This window comes from Meles meles, chromosome 6 (assembly GCF_922984935.1).
Source record: "Meles meles chromosome 6, mMelMel3.1 paternal haplotype, whole genome shotgun sequence".
NCBI classification, from domain to species: domain Eukaryota; kingdom Metazoa; phylum Chordata; class Mammalia; order Carnivora; family Mustelidae; genus Meles; species Meles meles.
The window spans coordinates 109,568,557-109,588,038 of NC_060071.1; the positions used below are offsets into that span (position 1 = coordinate 109,568,557).

The following is a 19,482-nucleotide window of genomic DNA, read 5'->3' on the forward strand; positions in this document are numbered from 1 at the left end:
CAGGGAGCTGGACATGGGGCCTTGATCCCAGGACCCTGGGATCATGATCTGAGCCAAAGGCAGACGCTTAACCAAATGAAACACCCAGGCGCCCCCAGAACTTTTTAGAACACTATTCTCTCTAGAACCAAACTAACTTCACAGAAATACCAATATTAGGTACAACTGAGTAACTCTAAACTGAGAAGATGTCCTGGTTGGCCAAAGAGCCAGTTAAATAAATATTTAGTTCCAGTTCTAAGGGATTCTGTGACTTTCATTAAAGATGCAATAGTTTTGCTCTCAAATAGTTTCTGAAGATAATGACTAACAAGACTTTTATGGATGAGAGTCAACTAACTAGCTAGCTATGGGGGGGAAGCGCGAGAACAAGAGAGAGAGGAAGATAAATACATGTACACATATGTACGTGTGTGTACACCTATGAAGGCATGTCACAGCTAAGTGTAGAATTTTTTAATCACGGGGGAAGAGGGAATCTTGGAAAGATTATGGTGAATCCCTCCAAGAAAAAGTCAAAATATGAAGAAATAGTCACCAAATAAGCCAAACACAGTTAGAATCTCTATTTTTTTAAATTAAGACATACTGAAAAAAGCACTCCAGAAGAGAGGGCTGGAAAAATCTCAAAATAATCCAGAAAACTAAGGGTCACACATAAAATTATTTCTCTTGGTTAAAATCATAGCAAGAAGGTGCCAGGTCTTTGAGACAAGATAAGAAGGGTCTATAGAAATAGAAAATACAGCCTTTCTATAAAGCTGCACAGATTTTTTAATAGTGACAAAGCTATCTATAGAAACAGGTAAGAAATTTTGCAATACCCAACTTCAAAACTGGAGACATGCAAAAATTTATTCTCTTAAGTGTTTTCTGGTGCACTTTTTTACACAGACGATATTTTCTACAGAAACAATGATATATGGGTTCTAATCTACCAAAGCCTATTTCCTTTTCATTGCATCCTATTTTCTCCTGAAACATGACAAGAAGCACTACTAATATAAGTATGTTTGGTTCTTAACTTTCGAGCTTTATTTCCCCCCAAATCCTGCTCAGTCCATCCAGTCATACCTCCCTTAGACAACTGGACCTTTTACAGATACCAAAATGGCCTCCAATAACCCCAACATGCTTAAATTTTTTCAGCATCCCTTTAATAAGTATGACCACAGAACAGTCTCATTCTCAAAAACCATCTATGCTAAATTTTACTGAGAAGCACAAATACAGTAATGAGACTTAATATAATCATAAAATTTTCATTGTAAGTTATTCTTTAACAATAAGCTGCAGCAAAATAAATATTAGTCATCCAAATATGGGGAGAACTGACTCCAAATAATAAAAAAGAAGTATATGTTGGGACTGGTGATTTAAAGGTAACTCAATATGTGGTAGTTGAAAAAATTTCCATTCACTAAACCCCCAGTTAAATCTGAGCTGAATTATAGTAATGAAATCCGACACAGGCTACAGCAAGGAATTCAGAATTCCATCAATATTTTTATGAGTAATTCCAGTTTAAAATTCTAAGGTAACCGAAAAATGTAAACTTGGAGAGTGTTGAAAATTAAAAGAAAGTGAAAAATAGGAAACTGGAAGGAAGTTAACATGGTCAGTCACAGACATGGATGGCAGAATGAACGCTATAGTTACCCATTCCAGGCAAGTTAGCCCTTTGTCACCCAGTATGTAGTGGCACTATGACAGACTACATAAAAGTTGATCTAAGGAGAGTGCTCAGGCATCCAGGTGTTTTTACTCCAAACCACCCCCACTATAGTTTAAGGATGTTCTTTCCATCCCAAACTTTTATTCTTAACTCAAGTCCATCGATTTTTGCCTTTGGGTCAGAAGAATCAATGCCTTCCAAAATCCAAGGTATTTCTTCCTCATACAGGAGGATCAGGCTTACAAGAATGTGGCATTGGGTTATTGGACACTGGGACAAGAAATAGCCAGAAAAATTGGGATTACCCTGCTGATCCCTAGAAGAAATTCCACCTTGATATGTCAAGGAAATTTTCCAGCTGTTGTAGTAAATGATGCCTTCATAACAAGGATGGTGCTTCAAAGAATAAGGTGTCCCTTGTGTTATACAAGAAGGAACTGAAAGGGCAGGTCTTCCTTCTTGTTGGGTATCTGGAAGTAGCCTTGCATCTTTGCATAGATTACCAGAATCAGAATGATGAATTACTCTGATGATCTTTTATTTGACAAAGCCATGCCCCCTAAGATAAATTCAAAGAAAGAAAATACTTCTCTTACCTTGTCTTTTAGTTTTTCCATCCAGCTTCTCACTAGGGAAAATAAGAGAATAAAACATAAATACCCATCTTTTTACTTATATTTCATTGAGCTAATTTGAGAACTTACATTTCATGATATTCAGTTAATTTGATGCACTGATTTTATTGTATGAAATACAGTGAAAGAGTCAACAGTATTAACATGACAGTAATCGTCTTGTTTTTATTCTTATTTGTTTAAAAATGCAATGGAAAGCACAAACATACCTTCACATCATCATTAAATGAACAGAGAATAGTTTTATTTGTTAAACGTATTTGTATTACTACTGAAGGCTTTTGGGGGGTGGGTCTGGGAAAGGAGACCGAAAATCATCTTTAAAGTATCAGCTTCATTCCCAACCCAAGCACTACCAAATAAATAAATAATCAATTAATTTACTAATTAATTATCAAGTTCATTTCTTATCTGACATTTTCTCTTTAACGTTACTCATCTTTCTCAGTTTTTAAGCTCAGTGGGTATTCTGCATTCAAATCAACATCCCAGCAAAGTAGGTAGGAAGGGGCAATGGGTGGGCCAGCACTGCTCAGCACTGGCTCCAAAAAGAAGCATTTGCATCCACAGTTGAAGAAAAAAAATTGACCAAAGGCAAAAAGAGGAAGTATTTCTGAAATACATATAGCTTGCAAACTGAACGATGCAATCACAATACAACCACTATAAAAAAAATAAATAAATAAAGGCAATAATCAAGTAACAGCTTAAAAAGCCACTGAAAAGGGCTATATCAACCATGAAATGTTAAGTAGACCATTATTACAACCATTTGGAAGTACATATGCCGAGAATAGAACAAATATCATTCAAAATGAAAACATGCGTTAGAAGGGCCATGGGTTTTTTTTTCTTCTTTTTTCTTTCATTTAAATTTTAGTTAGTTAATGTATAATGCAATATTGGTTTCAGGAGTAGAATTCAGTGATTCATCACTTACATACATCACCGTTGGCTCATCACAACAAGTGTTCTCTTGAATACCCATCACTCATCTAGCCCATCCCCCACCCACTTCCCTCCATCAACCCTCAGCTCTGTATCAATAAGAGTCTCTTATGGTTTGGGATGCCTGGGTGGCTCAGTCAGTTAAGTGTCCAACTCTTGATTTTGGCTCAGGCCATGGTCTCGGGGTCATAAGATCAAGCCCTGAATTGTCTCCATGCTAAGAATGGAGCCTGCTTAAGATTTTCTCCTTTCCCTCTGCCCATCCCACTCTCTCACTCTTGAAAAAAGAAAAAAAAAAGAGTCTCATGGTTTGTATGGCCATATTAAGGATAGTTTGAAGTATGTAATAGGGTTCTTCATCCTTAATTGCTTTTTAAAGTTATAACAGTGATTCAACATTGAATAAAAATTCTATTTTGAAAAGCATGGAAAAGGAGAAAAGAAGACAAATATTATCAAAGATTAGTAAGCCAACAAAAACCTTTCAAGATTTACTTAAATTTTCTTTCCTCTCGAGGAGTTTCAACAGATAGGAAGGAAGAACACAGAGTGGCAGACTGAAAAACAGGTCCCAAAATGTGAGGACAAGGGATTGGCAAACTTTTCTTGTAAAAAGCCAAACAGTAAACATTGAAAGCTTTGCTGGCCATACAACCTCTGTTACAACTACTCAACTCTGCTGTGGTAATGTGAAGGCACTCAGAGACAGTACATAAATCAGTGGGTTTGGCTATATTCCAATAAATATTACTTATGGACACTGACTTTTGAATTTCATGTAATTTTCATAGGTCACCACTACCTTTCTTTTGATTTTTTTCGACCATATTAAAATATAAAAGACATTCTTTGCTCATGGGCCATACAAAAATGGTTAGCGGGCCAGACTGGCCCACCAGTCACAAGGTGCTGACCCCCTGGCACAGACACACTTTGCCCAAGAAGTTGGTGTCTCCATTGACAGTCTGATTCTAGTAATAAGATACCTCACTTGAGTGATTCCAGCCCACATGTGCACATGGCTTGGCCCCTGACAGAGCAGGTTCAAATCTACCTCATCATTTGATCAACAAACCAAAAACAAACATGAAAGTGAGGGAAGATTATACTCCAGGAAAAGATGGGGAAACAGACTCAGAGAAGCTAAGAGACTTGCCCACGGTTAATTAGGGAGTAAAGAGTGACTGGAATTCCAACTATCTGGTTTAACAACCTACAGGAATAAGACTTCATAACTACCCATTTATTTTGGTGATAGCCCCACTCTCCTACTCTCCCAGGTTGAAAATGTGGAGCCACCTTCCTTGCACTCTTCTAGCTGCTTCAGTCCCTGGTTTCAATCTCTCATGTCAAGATCTTGGCAAAACCACTCAGCTTTGTCCTTCCTTCAACACTCCTTCTGTCTCCACTGGGATTCAGGCAAAGATGGTGGTATACAATCAGGACATAATCAGTCACGGGAAGGCCAATAGAAGAAAGGGCAGGAACCTTAGAAATGAGGCTAGGGGTTACTGGATCCCTGGAGAAGTGAAGCCAACCACTGATTTGCTGAGCAACTTTGGAGAAATTAATGGAACTCTGGAACGCTCAGTTTCCTCTTATGTAAAATGACCATGGTAACACCTGTCTTGCAAGATTGTTGTAAAGATTGGAAATAAGATGTGCCACATGTCTAGGACAGTACTTGGTGTAGAGAAATAGAAAACAAAAACAAGAAACCTGGCACAGGAGGAGAGAAACAAAGACAAGCAGTCATGAATTTTTCAACATATCTCAACTAAGCCCAAGATATAAACTGAAATTCAAGCAAGAGAATGCTTCCAACTCATTGATTCATTCAACAAATACTTATTATGCACATTGTGTTGGCCAGGCACTGTGCTCTACACTGGGGTCAGCAGAAGGTATGGGGCTGAATTCCAGTGAGGAAAGGAAGAGGCCATCAGGTCTATGAGAAGTGAAAAACAAGCATCAGTGCAGAGACAGAGCAAGAAAGCCAAGGCAGAATGCCAACCGTGAAGTGAGATGTTCAGAATCAGGAAATAGGATGGATATTATATAAAGAGTTAAACAAAAACGAGGTGAAAATGGGAAAAGGTGAGCACTTTGTGGAAGGGATAAAAAGGGCCAGATAACCACCTGTCGATGGCAGGGTAAGGGCAGCTCACAGAAGAGGGAAAGAGGAACAGATCCAGCCAGAGTCTGAGGCACTAACAGACTCTTGAACAATAGGAAGTTTACTGTTAGGAGAAATGGTTTAGTGGCACCTGGGTGGCTCAGTTGGTTAAGCGACTGTCTTTGGTTCAGGTCGCCATCCTGGAGTCCTGGGATCAAGTCCCGTATCAGGCTCCCTGCTCAGTGGGGAGTCTTTTCTCTCTCTCTCTCTCTCTCTCTCTCATTCTCTCTCCCCCCCCCCACCCCCCCTACTCGGTCTCTCTCTCTTTCTCAAGTAAATAAATAAAATATTTAAATAGAGAGAGAGAGAAATGGTTTAGGAGTGACTGGGTGGCTCATTCGGTTGGGTGTTGGACTCTTGATTTCAGCTCAGGTCATGAACACAGGGTCATGGACTAGAGCCCTCATGGGGCTCCAAGCTCAGTGGGGAGTCTGCTTCCTCTTCTTCCTCTCCCTCTTCCCCTCCCCTGCTCACATGTGTGCACACTGGCTCATCAAATAAATCTAAGAAACAAAAAAGAGAAACGGTTAAACTTAGGACTTATCAAACCAGGTGTCACCAGTAAATTGTCTCTATCTTATGTTCTTAGAGTAAATTTCAGAGTCCTGCTTTGGATAATTCTCGAAGGCAATAATTTTCCACTGGGGAAGGCAACGCAGCACATCAGAACAGGATGGGCATCTGCATACAGGGAGTTTGAAAGAGCACATTCAATGGGTCTGAATCTTTGGTACTAAAAGAAAGCTGGGCAAAATCTTCTCAGTAAGTTAGATCGGTGATGCACAGAAGATAATGAGACAGCATTTGGGGGGGCCTGGCTCTGGAAGGGTTGAGAAAGCACTGTTCTTTAAAACAGGCAAGCTTGGTTGTTTTTCTCCAACACAGATCAGGAGACCCCTGAGGGTTATTACGCCTTGTGCTTCTCAGGCATCTGCCAGAGTCTTTCACCTGCTTTTGGACACTCAGGTGCTTAGTAAATATTTCTTCTTTCTTTCAATGAATATATATTGCTTTTAAGTGAGTTCATAATTTTTAAGTAAGCTTGATTCTTTTTTCATGAGGATTCTATAAACTGTTTTCAACAAATGTTTGAGGCAGGTCAAAATAAATTTTACACAATGATCATTTTAAAACTTCAGGAATAAAAATTGATAGAGGAATGCAAAAGGAAGACAAGAAAAAAAGGAAAGATGATTGTAAAGAGGAGAATCAGCACTGTAATTTTTTTAAAAACAGAATCACACTGATGAGAGGGGTATGAACTGATACAACTTTTCAGAGATATGAGAAGGGATTTATAATCTATCTTAAAAGTTTTTTAAAGGTTTAATTTTTTTTTTAAGATTTTATTTATTCATTTGACAGACAGAGATCACAAGTCGGTAGAGAGGCAGGCAGAGAGAGAGGGAGAAGCAGGTTCCCTGCTGAGCAGAGATTCCGATGCAGGGCTGGATCCCAGGACCCTGAGATCATGACCTGAGCTGAAGGCAGAGGTTTTAACCCACTGAGCCACCCAGATGCCCCAAGGTTTAATTTTTTTTAATCCAAAGTTCTAGTTGTAAGAGAAATGTATCTTCATTAATCATAGATATGCACAAAAATTTTTATTAAATGCCATTTACTATAATGTTATTTGTAATGGAAAAGAACATGTAAACAACATCAATATCCAACCATAGATGATTGGTTTAAATACTCAAGGGAAAACAATACCTTAGGTTACATCTAGAGAGTGGTATGTTGTACAAAAATTTAAGTTATTTTAAGAAAAATACTTCATATGTTAAAATGAAAAAATAGGGTATATATAACATGAGCTCAAGTTTGTGAATAAAAATGTTATGTATATAACTGGGGTAACATACATTTAAGCGTTAACTAAATTAATAGGTTGTAAAATTATGGGTGAATTTCTTTTCTTCCCTGTATTTCTAGAATTTTCCAAATTATTTATAATTTCTTACTGCTTTTAAAATAAAAGAACCCCAGAAAATTCTATAAACCCTTGCAAATGGATTAATGGTAGCTTGCTGACAGTGAGGAACACAAGGACTTAGGACCCTTCCATTTGGATAATTCCTTAGCCCACAGCTATCAATTCATTCTAATCCCACTGATTCTGGTTTGTTTCCTTTCTTGAAATTATATTTAATGCAAGTCTGAAAGCACAGAAATATAATGAGACCTCCTTCTAGCAAGCAGAAAGGTACAAAGAAAACAAGAGAACATGGATTGTTAAAAACAGGTTCTCCCTGAAGATATTTGGAAATGAAATGATATATCCAATAAAAGATTACTATCCTAAATGTATAAAGAACTTACACAACTCAATGCCACAAAAACCCAAATAGTCCAATGAAAAGGAGGCAGAAGACCTGAATAGACATTTTTCCAAACAGGATATACAAGTGGCAAACAGATATATAAAAAGATGCTCAACATCACTCATCATCAGAGAAATGCAATGAGATATCATCTCCTACTTGTCAGAATGACTAGAATCAAAAAAGATAAGAAATAACAAGTGTGAGCAAGGATGTGGAGAAAAAGGAACCCTTGTGCCCTGTTGGTGGGAATGTAAATTGGCATAACAACTATGGAAAACAGTATGGAGGCTCCTCGAAAAATTGAAAATAGAAATCCCATATGCTCCAGTAATTCCACTACTGGTTATTTACCCAAAGAAAACAAAAATACTAATTTGGAAAGATATATGCACCCCTATGTTTATTGCAGCGTTATACACAATAGCAAGATATGGAAGCAACCCAACCATCCACCACTGATGAATGGATCAGGAAGATGTGGTATACACATACATAACAGAATATTACTCAGCCATAAAAAAGGATGAGTCTTGCCATTTGCAACAACATGGATGGACCTAAAGGGTAGTATGCTAAGTTGAAATAAGTCAGACGATAAATATTATATCAACTCACCTATCTGTGGAATCTAGAAAACAAAACAAATGAATGAACGAACAAACAGCAAAAGCAGACCTGTAAACACACAGAACAAACTGGTTCTGATAGTTACCAGAAAGGAAAGGGGTGAGAGATTGGGCAAAATAGGTGAAAGAGAGTGGGATGATGCAGGCTTCCAAGTTGTGGAATGAGAAAGTCCTTGGGGTAGAAGGTACAACATAGGGAGTATAGTCAATGGTACTAGAATAGTTTTTGTTGTATGGTGACAGATGACCTCTACACTTGTGGTGAACATAGAATAAAGTATAAACTTGTTAAATCACCATGTTGTACACCTGAAACAAATGTAACATTGTGTGTCAACTAGACTTCAGTTTATTTTTTAATTTTTTTTTATTTTTTTTTTTTTTTTAAGATTTTATTTATTTATTTGACAGAGAGAGATACAAGTAGGCAGAGAGGCAGGCAGAGAGAGTGAGAGGGAAGCAGGCTCCCTGCCGAGCAGAGAGCCCGATGCGGGACTCGATCCCAGGACCCTGAGAGCATGACCTGAGCCGAAGGCAGCGGCTTAAACCACTGAGCCACCCAGGCGCCCTAGACTTCAGTTTAAAAAAAATAAATAAATAAGGCAGTTTTCTCCCTCCTGCTCATTAGTGCCCCCCTTATGCATAGGATCCCAGGCTGAGCAATTTGCCCTCTCCTAGTATACCCCTTAGAAAAAAGGGAAGAGGGAGAGAGTAAAGAAGAAACTGCAGATAAAATAACATTTCCATGTATCCTATCAAATGTAAGTATGGTTGGTTTCTAATAGGCCATGGCTGAAAAGTATCCCAACTGTTTACTTAGAAGGGTATCTTTAATTTCCTTTTATTTCCAACAACAAACTTTAAGTGGTTACATTTATGCCAGATGTACCCATAAATTCTCCTTCACTAAAGAGGAAAGGGATGGGAACCAGAGGAGACTCAGGATTTGTCTGAGTTAATAGTTAAGATTTGTTGGACACCTCACTAAAGCTTACAAGGTAGGTATTGTCATCCCCCATTTTACAGATAAGGAAAATGAAGCTTAAATAAAATGTCGAAAGCCACACAGCTAAAAAGTGGTGAGCCGGAATTTGAACCCAGGCCCTTATGGCTAAAGTAGATGCCTACTCAGTATGGCAGTAGGTTGCTTTGGGGAGGGGGGCGGGTTGGGGGGCTAGCATGGCCATGTCCCTGCACACAATAGGGCTATTTCTCTTCTGGAGATGAGCGCATACCCACTTTGGAGTATTGCCTATCTGTTACTCTGGCTTGCTCTTTCTCTATTTTCTCTTCCTGGTCTCCTCTCTCTGACTAATGTCCTCCTCCCTCTGCCTCTAGGTGTATCTCGCTCCAACTCTGTCCCTCACTCTGTGGTTTGTCTCTCTTTTCATTCCCCCTTTTCTCTTTCTCTCAGGCTCTGTGTGTGTATATGATTCTGTTGCTTTTTCTATATAACCCACTGAGGAAATATGGCTCCAGAAACCATCCTCAATCAATGAGGGCCATGACTTGGTGGGTATATTAGTCCCCAGCGGCAGCTATCATGAATTCAATGGCCTAAAACAACATAAATTTGTTATCTTACATTTCTGGAAGTCAGAAATCCAAAATCAGTCTCAATGGCTAAAGTCAAGCTGTCGGCAGGACTGACACGTTTCCTTGCTTTTTCCAGCTTCTAGAGGCTGTCTGCAGTCCTTGGCTCATGGCCTCTCCCTCCATCTTCAAAGCCAACAGCACAACACTTCAAATCTCCTCTCTCTAAACTCTGCTTCCTTCGTCATATTTTCTTCTCTGACTCAGCCCCTCCTACTTCTCTCTTATGAGGAAGACTCTTGTGATAATCTCCCCATTTCTAGGTCCTTAACTCAATCACATTGGCAAGGTACCCTTGGTAAGGCAATATATTTGCAGGTTCTGGGTTTTAGGATGTAGACATCTTGGGAGGGAGCATTAGTCTCCCTCCCACATTGGGTAAATTCCCCAGATTTCCTCAACCCTGAGGAGTGCTCCACACAGCTTCTCAGACATTCCCCAAGAGCAAGGAGCCCCAGGAATAATCCCCTCATTCACACCCCCTTTGCTGGCTCTCCAACTACTCTCCCTCCCTTCCTCACTCCCTTGCCATCCTTCCTGGGGTTCCTTCCCAAAAAACTCCCTGCACCCCAATGCAGGCTTAGAGTCTGCCTTTATGGAGAACTCAAATTAAGACACTAGTCCAGTTCTGCCACCACACAGGAAGGCCTGCCCTACGCCAGACCAACTTTATTTATTTTGTACACGAAAACAAACTCTTAGAATGAACAGAAGTAAGGCGCAAGGAAAAAAGTCAAGCTGGCCAAGTTCAAGGCAGATGCCATCTCCACTGATCTAAATTAATTCTAAATGAAGGGCTTCAGGCTACCCAGATTTATAAGATATACCCATTCCCTAAAGTTTGTGTGAGATGTACTTCATAGCTAGTTCCACTTAGTTCACATCTGACTTTGAAAGGGCTATACAGGCCCCTTTAATAGTGAAATTTTCAATATCATAAGGTGAGAAACTTTATTTGTATGCTAATCAATGAAAAGAGAAATGTATATTCCACCTGAATTAAAAGTGCAGTATCAGCACATTGTGCTTTGCTCAAAGCACATGTAACTAAATTTCAATTACAGTGTTTCTACAGTGTCAAGAAATGAAGAGACAGCAGCTCTCTTTCCTCCTTGTTATTTAACAGTAAGTGCTCCTTCTAGCCTAAGAAACAGCAAAGCCTTTTTTTCCAACTTACATAACACCATTAAGGATAATAAAACTTACTAAGTTTTCAATATTGTCTTCATGTTTTTCCAAAACTCTTAAGTTTTTTCAGCACCAAATTATTCTCTAATGATGCTAAATTTACCTGTTTTAAATATCACAGAGAAACTCTATCTATAATCATTTGCTCTTCACATAATTACAGAACAGAAAGATTCCAATGAATAGGATGATGTACTGCTTTGCTTGCATAGGGCTAAGTGAGCAGCAATCATGCAGCTAAGAAGCAATTAATTCTGCAGGCACCTCACCGAGATTTGGAGAGAAGGGTATAAGAGCCCAAAGACCCTAATCTCTACTTTCAAGTAACATTAAGCATGCGTTTAGCTAACCGCAAGCTGAGGAACTTACTAGATACCTAGTGGGAGGATGCAAAGAGAATGTCTTTTTTTTTTTAAAGATTTTATTTATTTATTTGACAGAGAGAGATCACAAGTAGGCAGAGAAGCAGGCAGAGAGAGTGAGAGGGAAGCAGGATCCCTGCCAAGCAGAGAGCCCAATGCGGGACTCGATCCCAGGACCCTGAGATCATGACCCGAGCCGAAGGCAGCGGCTTAAACCACTGAGCCACCCAGGCGCCCAATCATCAACACGTCTTACCAGGGTCATTTAGGAACACTAACCGTACTGATCAACTCTACACCGTACGGTTACCAGCTCCAGTGAGGAGAAGGCTGTTATGAACTTCATCCATATGGAAATCCATGACGCATAAATGAAGAAGAAAACATCCCTCCAGGTGTGTTTTGTTGTTGTTGTTTTCCCCCCCAAAAGAGAAGCATGATATACAAATGGCTCAGGAAGGAGAAAACACCTTGTCTATGCCCCTCCTCCACACCTGATTAAGAAGGAACAAGAAAATCACTGCGCTTCGTGCAAATTCCCTTGAAAGTTCTGCTGAGCACAGAGACTTCTGACCTTCTACCACTGCACAGCATCGAGTCCATGCTCAGGGCACCTGAAATTCTCTCCAGCTCACGCTTACTCCTCTCTCTTCATATTTGTACTCTGATTTTCATGCCACTGGTGGAAAAAAAATTATTCGGTCTTCCTACGTAACTTCCAATTGACTTCCAACTTCCAGTTGACTGCTTCCTGAAGTGCAGTCTCAGCAGACTGCCAGGGCAAAGTCAAGTTTGTGTGGGGGCCGCTTGCCAGAGCCACTGAATCTAGAATTTCCCATCTCAAGGTAGATGTGAGGTACTGGTCACTACAGGGTCCCATCAGCCCTGCCTGCAGTCCCCTATTCTCGTCTCACGGAATGTGACAGCCCACTGTAGCGTCATGACAAGGTCCCCACACCCCTCTCCTTTATGTAAATTTTGGGACTTCCATGGATGAAAGCTACAACTTGAACGAACAGTGAGCCAAAGAGAAGACCAGCCAGGGACCAGGAAAGCCGATGTCTCCTACTTGTGGACGTGCGGGCCTGGTTCTGTGCCAACAGCAAGAAGCGTCCACTTTCCCACGGCAGTGGCTCCGCCATCAGATAGAGTCGATTAGACCTGGGGACCCAATTAAGTACTAAAGTGGTTTTCAAGGCAGCTTCAAGGTTTGTTTCTGCAAGTTCCACTTACCAGTTCATAACGCGTCACTCGTCACAATAATGGGCAAATACCAAGCAGCGCTCTCGAGAGAAATGAAGGCAAATCTTTGGTTAAGAGCACCTGAGCACCACACTTAATACACTGAACGGCAGAGCTTTTCTTCCATCTGAATGGATTACTTAGAAAGCAAGTTGCCCTGAGCTCTTGATCCTTAGGAAAAAACCTACAGGTCTGGGCAGAATCGCTCTAGGACAGACCACAGGTGAACAACCTCGGTCTCTACCTTTGCTCCCTCTAAATCCCATAAGCAAACTTTGCACACACTCCCTGGAGCAGCTGTTCCAACTATACACGGAACCTTTTTATTAAGGCAGCAGACCCAATCTCCAAGGCCGCATTCTTTAATCATTTCAGTCATACTTCTATTTGGCCAGGTTCTTGAGATTCTAACCCTCTGTCCATCACCTGTACTGTCTTTCCCTCATTCTGGAACATTTCCTCACGTGATCTGTGACTTTTCACATGAACTCATTTTTCACCGGGGGTTGTTCTTCCCTAGGAATCTCGTCCACCCTGCATCGCGAAAGTGTCCCTACAGAGAGCCAGTTTCTTATTGCTTGTGCCAAGGACCTCAGGGGTTTCACCCACCCACCTGGAACAGCGTTGCATGTCAATTTCTCAGTTATAGGTTCTTGCATGATGAAGGCAGCCCTGGGACTTCGGTGTCATTTTTCTCTCCCCCTCAGAGTCCCAGGAAAAGAGCTATGTGTAGGGTATTTTTCTAGACTCCTTTTCACCAGGGGGGCATTTTTTTTTCCAGCATACTTTCTTTCTTTTTTTTAATTATGTTCAGTTAGCCACTTTAGAGTACATCATTAGTTTTTGATGTAGTGTTCAATGATTCACCTCAGCTTCTGCATGTGGTTCCCGGTTCCCCTAAGGTTCCATAGTTTCTCTGATCGGGCCTTAGGTGCTGCGTATGGTGACATGGCTTTCCTTTTGCTCTCAGTTGTGTATTTTAAATTCTTATTTTATTTTATGCATAACTTCTCTGTCTGATGCTGCTGGGACTGGAAATGCAGACCAACTTCTAATCAGGTGTTTTCGTTTTTTTATTTATCGAGGGAAAATTCACAAACCTAAAATTGACCATTTTAACGTATACACTTCAGCACATTTAGCATGTTCACAATGCCTTACAACCGTCACCTCTACCTTGCTCCAAAACGTTTTGTATCACCCCAAAAGGAAACCCTGTACCCATTAAGCAGCCATTCTCCATTCTCTCCTCCTGCTAGCCCCTGGCAATGACTACTCTGCTTTCTGTGTCTATGGACTTACCTTTTCTGGAGATCTCCTATAAATGGAATCATACAATAGGCAATCTCTTGGGTCCAGTTTCTTTCACTTGGCATAATGCACTTGAGGTTAATACATGTTGTAGCATGTATACTCTAGGCTAACCAGCACATGAAAAATGCTCAACATCATTAGTCATTAAGGAAATGTAAATCAAAACCACAGTGGGACACCACTTCATACCCACTAGGGAAGCCATAGTGGAAAAAAAGGAGGCGGGGAATAACAGTGTTGGCAAGGATGTGGAGAAATCAGAACGCTCATCCATTGCCAGCAGAAATGTAAAATGTTCAGCCACTGTGGAAAATAATGTGGCAGTTCCTCAAAACTCAAACATAAAATTATAATATGACTCAGCAATTCTGCTCTTAGATATATGCTCCAAAGAATTAAAAACAAACAAACAAATAGTTATCCATGAATGTTCATAACAGCCCTATTCACAATACCCAAAAGGTGGAGACAATCCAGGTGTCCATCAACTGGTGAATGGGTAAATAAAATGTGGCATATCCATACAATTGAGTATTACTCAACTGTACAAAGGAATGACATACTGATCCATGCTACAACATGGACAAAGCTTGAAAGCATTATGCTAAGTGACAAAAGACAGGCATACTAAGCAATGATCAAAGATGAGGTAAAGGAGCTATGTGGGCCGTCCTGGAAACTGGATGGATACTATAAAGAAGCAAAAGGGTAGAATTCATATTCTAGCCACACATACTCAACTCATCCTGCCTCAGGTCCTGCATAACACCGACCTGCCATACACCCTACTCGAACAAATGCCCAACATTATATTCAAGTCAGCCCACCCACATGACTAGAAAACAGGAGTCTCCTCTTATTAAAACAATTTCCCACTTAAATTATTTATTTCTCTGGAGTAACCATAAAATGTAAAAGTCAACAGCCAGACCATAAGCAGAGAAGCCAGGAAGAAACTCTTACCAAGGTTTCTTATTGGGTATGTTTTTAATCCATTTGAAGAAGAATGCAACATGTAGTAAGTATCTAAATAATACCAGGTGCTCTGTCAGAAAATATATACAAAGCCTTGCACATTTATGATTTAAAATAAAGGCTGCACTTATGTTTAACAGGGAGGAAGAGAAATTGAATTGTATTTTTTCAGCAGACATAATTAAACCCATGGCTCGGGGCATCAATTAGACACTAGAAATAAAATCTGATTCTCCCAGAGATTCATTTCCATACAAACACTTTTATGAGTTGCCTAACTGCACATGGTCCTGAATCAGCCATCAACCAAAATTGTTTTTACCTAGTAACAAACAAACCTTGCCCATTATGAGTTTCTTATGAAGAAGCCACCAGAGATCTTTCGTTTAATTGGAAACATAACCACCTACATTATTAACGATAAGTTTACTTTCCTCTTAACATAGAAGTCAAAAGGTCATCAGTGCTACAGCATATAACAAATGTACACTAAGAACCTAACCAAAACAACATCCACTTTCTCTGGAGCCTGGAATGATCGAGAAATATTTCTCGGAGATTTGTGTGAGGTTTCTTGTTCACACAGGGGCATCTGCAATCGACTTCAGAGAGAACTGCGGCTACTATGAACATCTTAACTCTAAGAAAAATGCTTCCAAGATTTTAATGTGGTTTATGATAGACTAACAAATTGAAATTCAAGACCCAGTCATTCACACAGGGTCAAAAAGAAGTCAAACAAGAGTAACGGGAACCGTCTTCCTTGATGCTGCCTTCTCCCAACATACACTTCACAGGAGGCTGTCTTCAATTTCACCTTAGCACCACAAGAGCCTTCACCGATTTTGTCCAAGCAATCTTTCCGAAAGGCAATCTGATCATATCACTCCCTGCTTAAAACCCCTTCAAAGCTTCCTATTGCCTTTGGGAAGAAGTCCAAACTTCATGTGGCCTACAAGGTCTGCATGATTTCAGCTCTTACAAGTTACGTGTGCCTCACCTCCAAATCTTCTCACTGGCTCTCACCTTGGTCTCCACCTCCCCTTCTCCCAACCCACCTCTACTTCAGACTTGGCTGAAAGACTGTTTTTCAGGGAGGTCTGTTCTGAGCCCTACGTGAGGTCTCTCTCCTCGGAAACCTAGAACGCCCTGTCGTTCCTGTATTGTTAACATGATAATACAATCATAATTGTTCGTGTTAGACAACTGCCTTTCCTGTTAGTTGATGAAACTCCCTGAGATAGGGATTGTGTCTGTCTTGCTCACTACTGTGGCTCCAGCATCACACAGCACCTGGCATGTGGGAGACACTCTTTGTTGAATTAATGAGTCATCTTCTACAGTAACATATTCTCTTAAGGACTGAAGCTATTGTTCTTATACATCTGGAGCCAGATAAAAGATAACTGAGCTAATATAACTAATATGATCCTACTGAGTACTACCTGCATGGTTCTCAACCATTTTTGAGCAATGGAGCCCTCTGTCAGACGAAGACTATGGACCTCTCTTGGAATAATGTTTATAAATGCATAAAAGAAGATATACAGAACTCTAAAGAAATAATTACATTTAAATTCCATTATCAAATTATTTCTTAAATTTGTGATATAGTAGTAAATATGCCTTTTTACTGTCATTATATAAGGAGAACTAGTGGCAGGTCTAACAACTACCATAATTTCAACATAATGATGAGCATAAATGACATATTAAGATTATCCGTGACAACTATAATGTTGATATAAAAATATCTGTAGTAATGGCTATCAGACACATGAAAAAATGCTCATCATCACTAGCCATCAGAGAGATTCAAATTAAAACAACATTGAGATATCACCTTTCACCAGTTAGAATGGCCAAAATTAGCAAGACAGGAAACAACGTGTGTTGGAGAGGATGTGTAGAAAGGGGAACCCTCTTACACTGTTGGTGGGAATGCAAGTTGGTGCAGCCACTTTGGAGAACAGTGTGGAGATTCCTCAAGAAATTAAAAATAGAGCTTCCCTATGACCCTGCAATTGCACTGCTGGCTATTTACCCCAAAGATACAGATGTAGTGAAAAGAAGAGCCATCTGTACCCCAATGTTTATTGCAGCAATGGCCACGGTCGCCAAACTGTGGAAAGAACCAAGATGCCCTTCAGTGGACGAATGGATAAGGAAGATGTGGTACATATACACGATGGAGTATTATGCCTCCATCAGAAAGGATGAATAGGGGTGCCTGGGTGGCTCAGTGGCTTAAGCCCCTGCCTTCGGCTCAGGTCATGATCCCAGAGTCCTGGGATCAAGCCCCGCATCGGGCTCTCTGCTCAGCAGGGAGCCTGCCTCCCCAGTCTCTCTCTATCTCTCTGCCTGCCTCTCTGCCTGCTTGTGATTTCTCTCTCTCTGTCAAAGAAAATAAATAAATAAATAAATCCTTTTTTTAAAAAAAAGAAAGAAAGAAAGGATGAATACCCAACTTTTGTAGCAACATGGACGGGACTGGAAGAGATTATGCTGAGCGAAATAAGTCAAGCAGAGAGAGTCAAGTATCATATGGTCTCACTTATTTGTGGAGCATAACAAAAGACATGGAGGACATGGGGAGATGGAGAGGAGAAGGGAGTTGAGAGAAATTGGAAGGGGAGATGAACCATGAAAGACTATGGACTCTGAAAAACAACCTGAGGGTTTTGAAAGGGTGGGGGGTGGGAGGTTGGGGAAGCAGGTGGTGGGTAATAGAAAGGGCACGTATTGCATGGAGCACTGGGTGTGGTGCAAAAACAATGAATGCTGTTACGCTGAAAATAAACAAAAAAAAATCTGTAGTATTTTTTGGTGAGAAAGACACATTTACCGTTAATACTAGTATGGCCACAGGCTCCACTCATAATTAGAGTGAACACTACAATTCAGTCAGAAGTTAGTGAAAATAAGAATGTAACTTTTTAAAATTTTTTATTTATTTCTTATTTTTTTATAAACATATAATGTATTTTTATCCCCAGGAGAATATAATTTTTAAATAGATTTTATTTATTTATTTGGGTGACAGAAATAGCAAGAGAGAGCACAAGCAGGGGGAACAGCAGGCAGAGGGAGAAGCAGGCTCTCTGCTGAGCAGGGAACCCCATGCAGGTCTCAATCCCAGGACGCTGGGATCATGACCTGAACCAACGGCACTTAATCACCTGAGCCACCCAGACACCCCAAAAATGTAATTTTTACCATCTAAATTCATGGGCACTTCAGGAGATCCCCGTGAAAACCACAGAATTGCACTGCTTGGCCCTCCTACTGTGGGGGAGTATGGGTTACCCGACCCCATAGCTGGATCCACACCACATTTGTGTAGTGTCCTTGTGTCCCCTGGATGGCTCCCAGACATTGGTTGAGCATGGTGGGGTACCAGTGTTGGCCCATTCCTGTGGGACAGAGGGACCCCAGTGGGGAACTTTGCCTTCACAAGTCACAATCAGCCTGACCAAAACATTCTCAGAACTGAGCTGTCAGCAGAGTCTTTTCCTCCCCAGTCCTCTTCCCTTCTACCTGTCCTTTCACAGAAGTCAGACCTGTGCTGAAAAGTTTATCTGAAAGCTCCCCCAGCCTACTGTTATGTCCTTCCCTTCCTCCTTCCCAGGTGTCCCCACATGAAATCTCCTGCACACATAATCCCATCTTGACTTTGCTTCCCAGAGGACATGAATGAACACAATACCTTTAATCAAACAAAAAAGAAAAACCTATTTAGCTGAGTTCATTCAGATCTGATTATTCTAAAGATATCTAGACACAGAACATTTATAACACTTTACCAATATCTAACATCTGATCACATAAAAGGACTCTTCAGAGAATTTTTTTAAAAGTCTTTCGCATAAACTCTTTGTCATCCAAAGGAAGGCTCATTCATATAGGGTTAAGGCCAAGAACTCCCTGAACAGGTGACAGTGGCCCATTAAGGAAGCCAGAATGGGAAGAAGAGAACTGCAAACTACAGTCAACACAAAGACTTTATTTCAATAGTGTAATTTGACGATTAGACAATGTCAACCCATTAGAATATCCTACTGGCATTCCTGAGAGCCCCGCTGACAAAATATTATGGTATATGAAGTGCATACACAGGAACTCCACATTCATAATTGAGAATTTAATACACTGAGTGGCTGGATATAACTTAGAATCACAGAGAAGATGCTGTAGAAACAGGATTGTGACAAGGAAACCATAATGGGGAAGAAGAGAAAAGACCATGTAGAGCACAGGGCATGTCCCACCCCCAACTCCACACCTTTCACAAGAGATTTCAGATGTATTAACAACATAAAACATAAAAGGTAATATTATAATGCACCAAAATAGAGAACAGGAACATACAAAAAAAAGAAAAAAGAGGGGGGTGGAGAGCAGAGTATAAATAAGCACAGAGG

General features: G+C 40.4%; 1 protein-coding gene across 1 annotated transcript in view; it reads right to left on the minus strand.

The window, feature by feature from the left end:
* Positions 1 to 19,482, minus strand: part of ARMH4 (armadillo like helical domain containing 4) — a 125,124-nt gene that overhangs the window by 15,379 nt on the left and 90,263 nt on the right. The window contains exon 6 of the mRNA XM_046009572.1: positions 2,272 to 2,303. Coding sequence (XP_045865528.1) covers positions 2,272 to 2,303 — 32 coding nt within the window. The remainder of the gene's footprint in view (positions 1 to 2,271; positions 2,304 to 19,482) is intronic.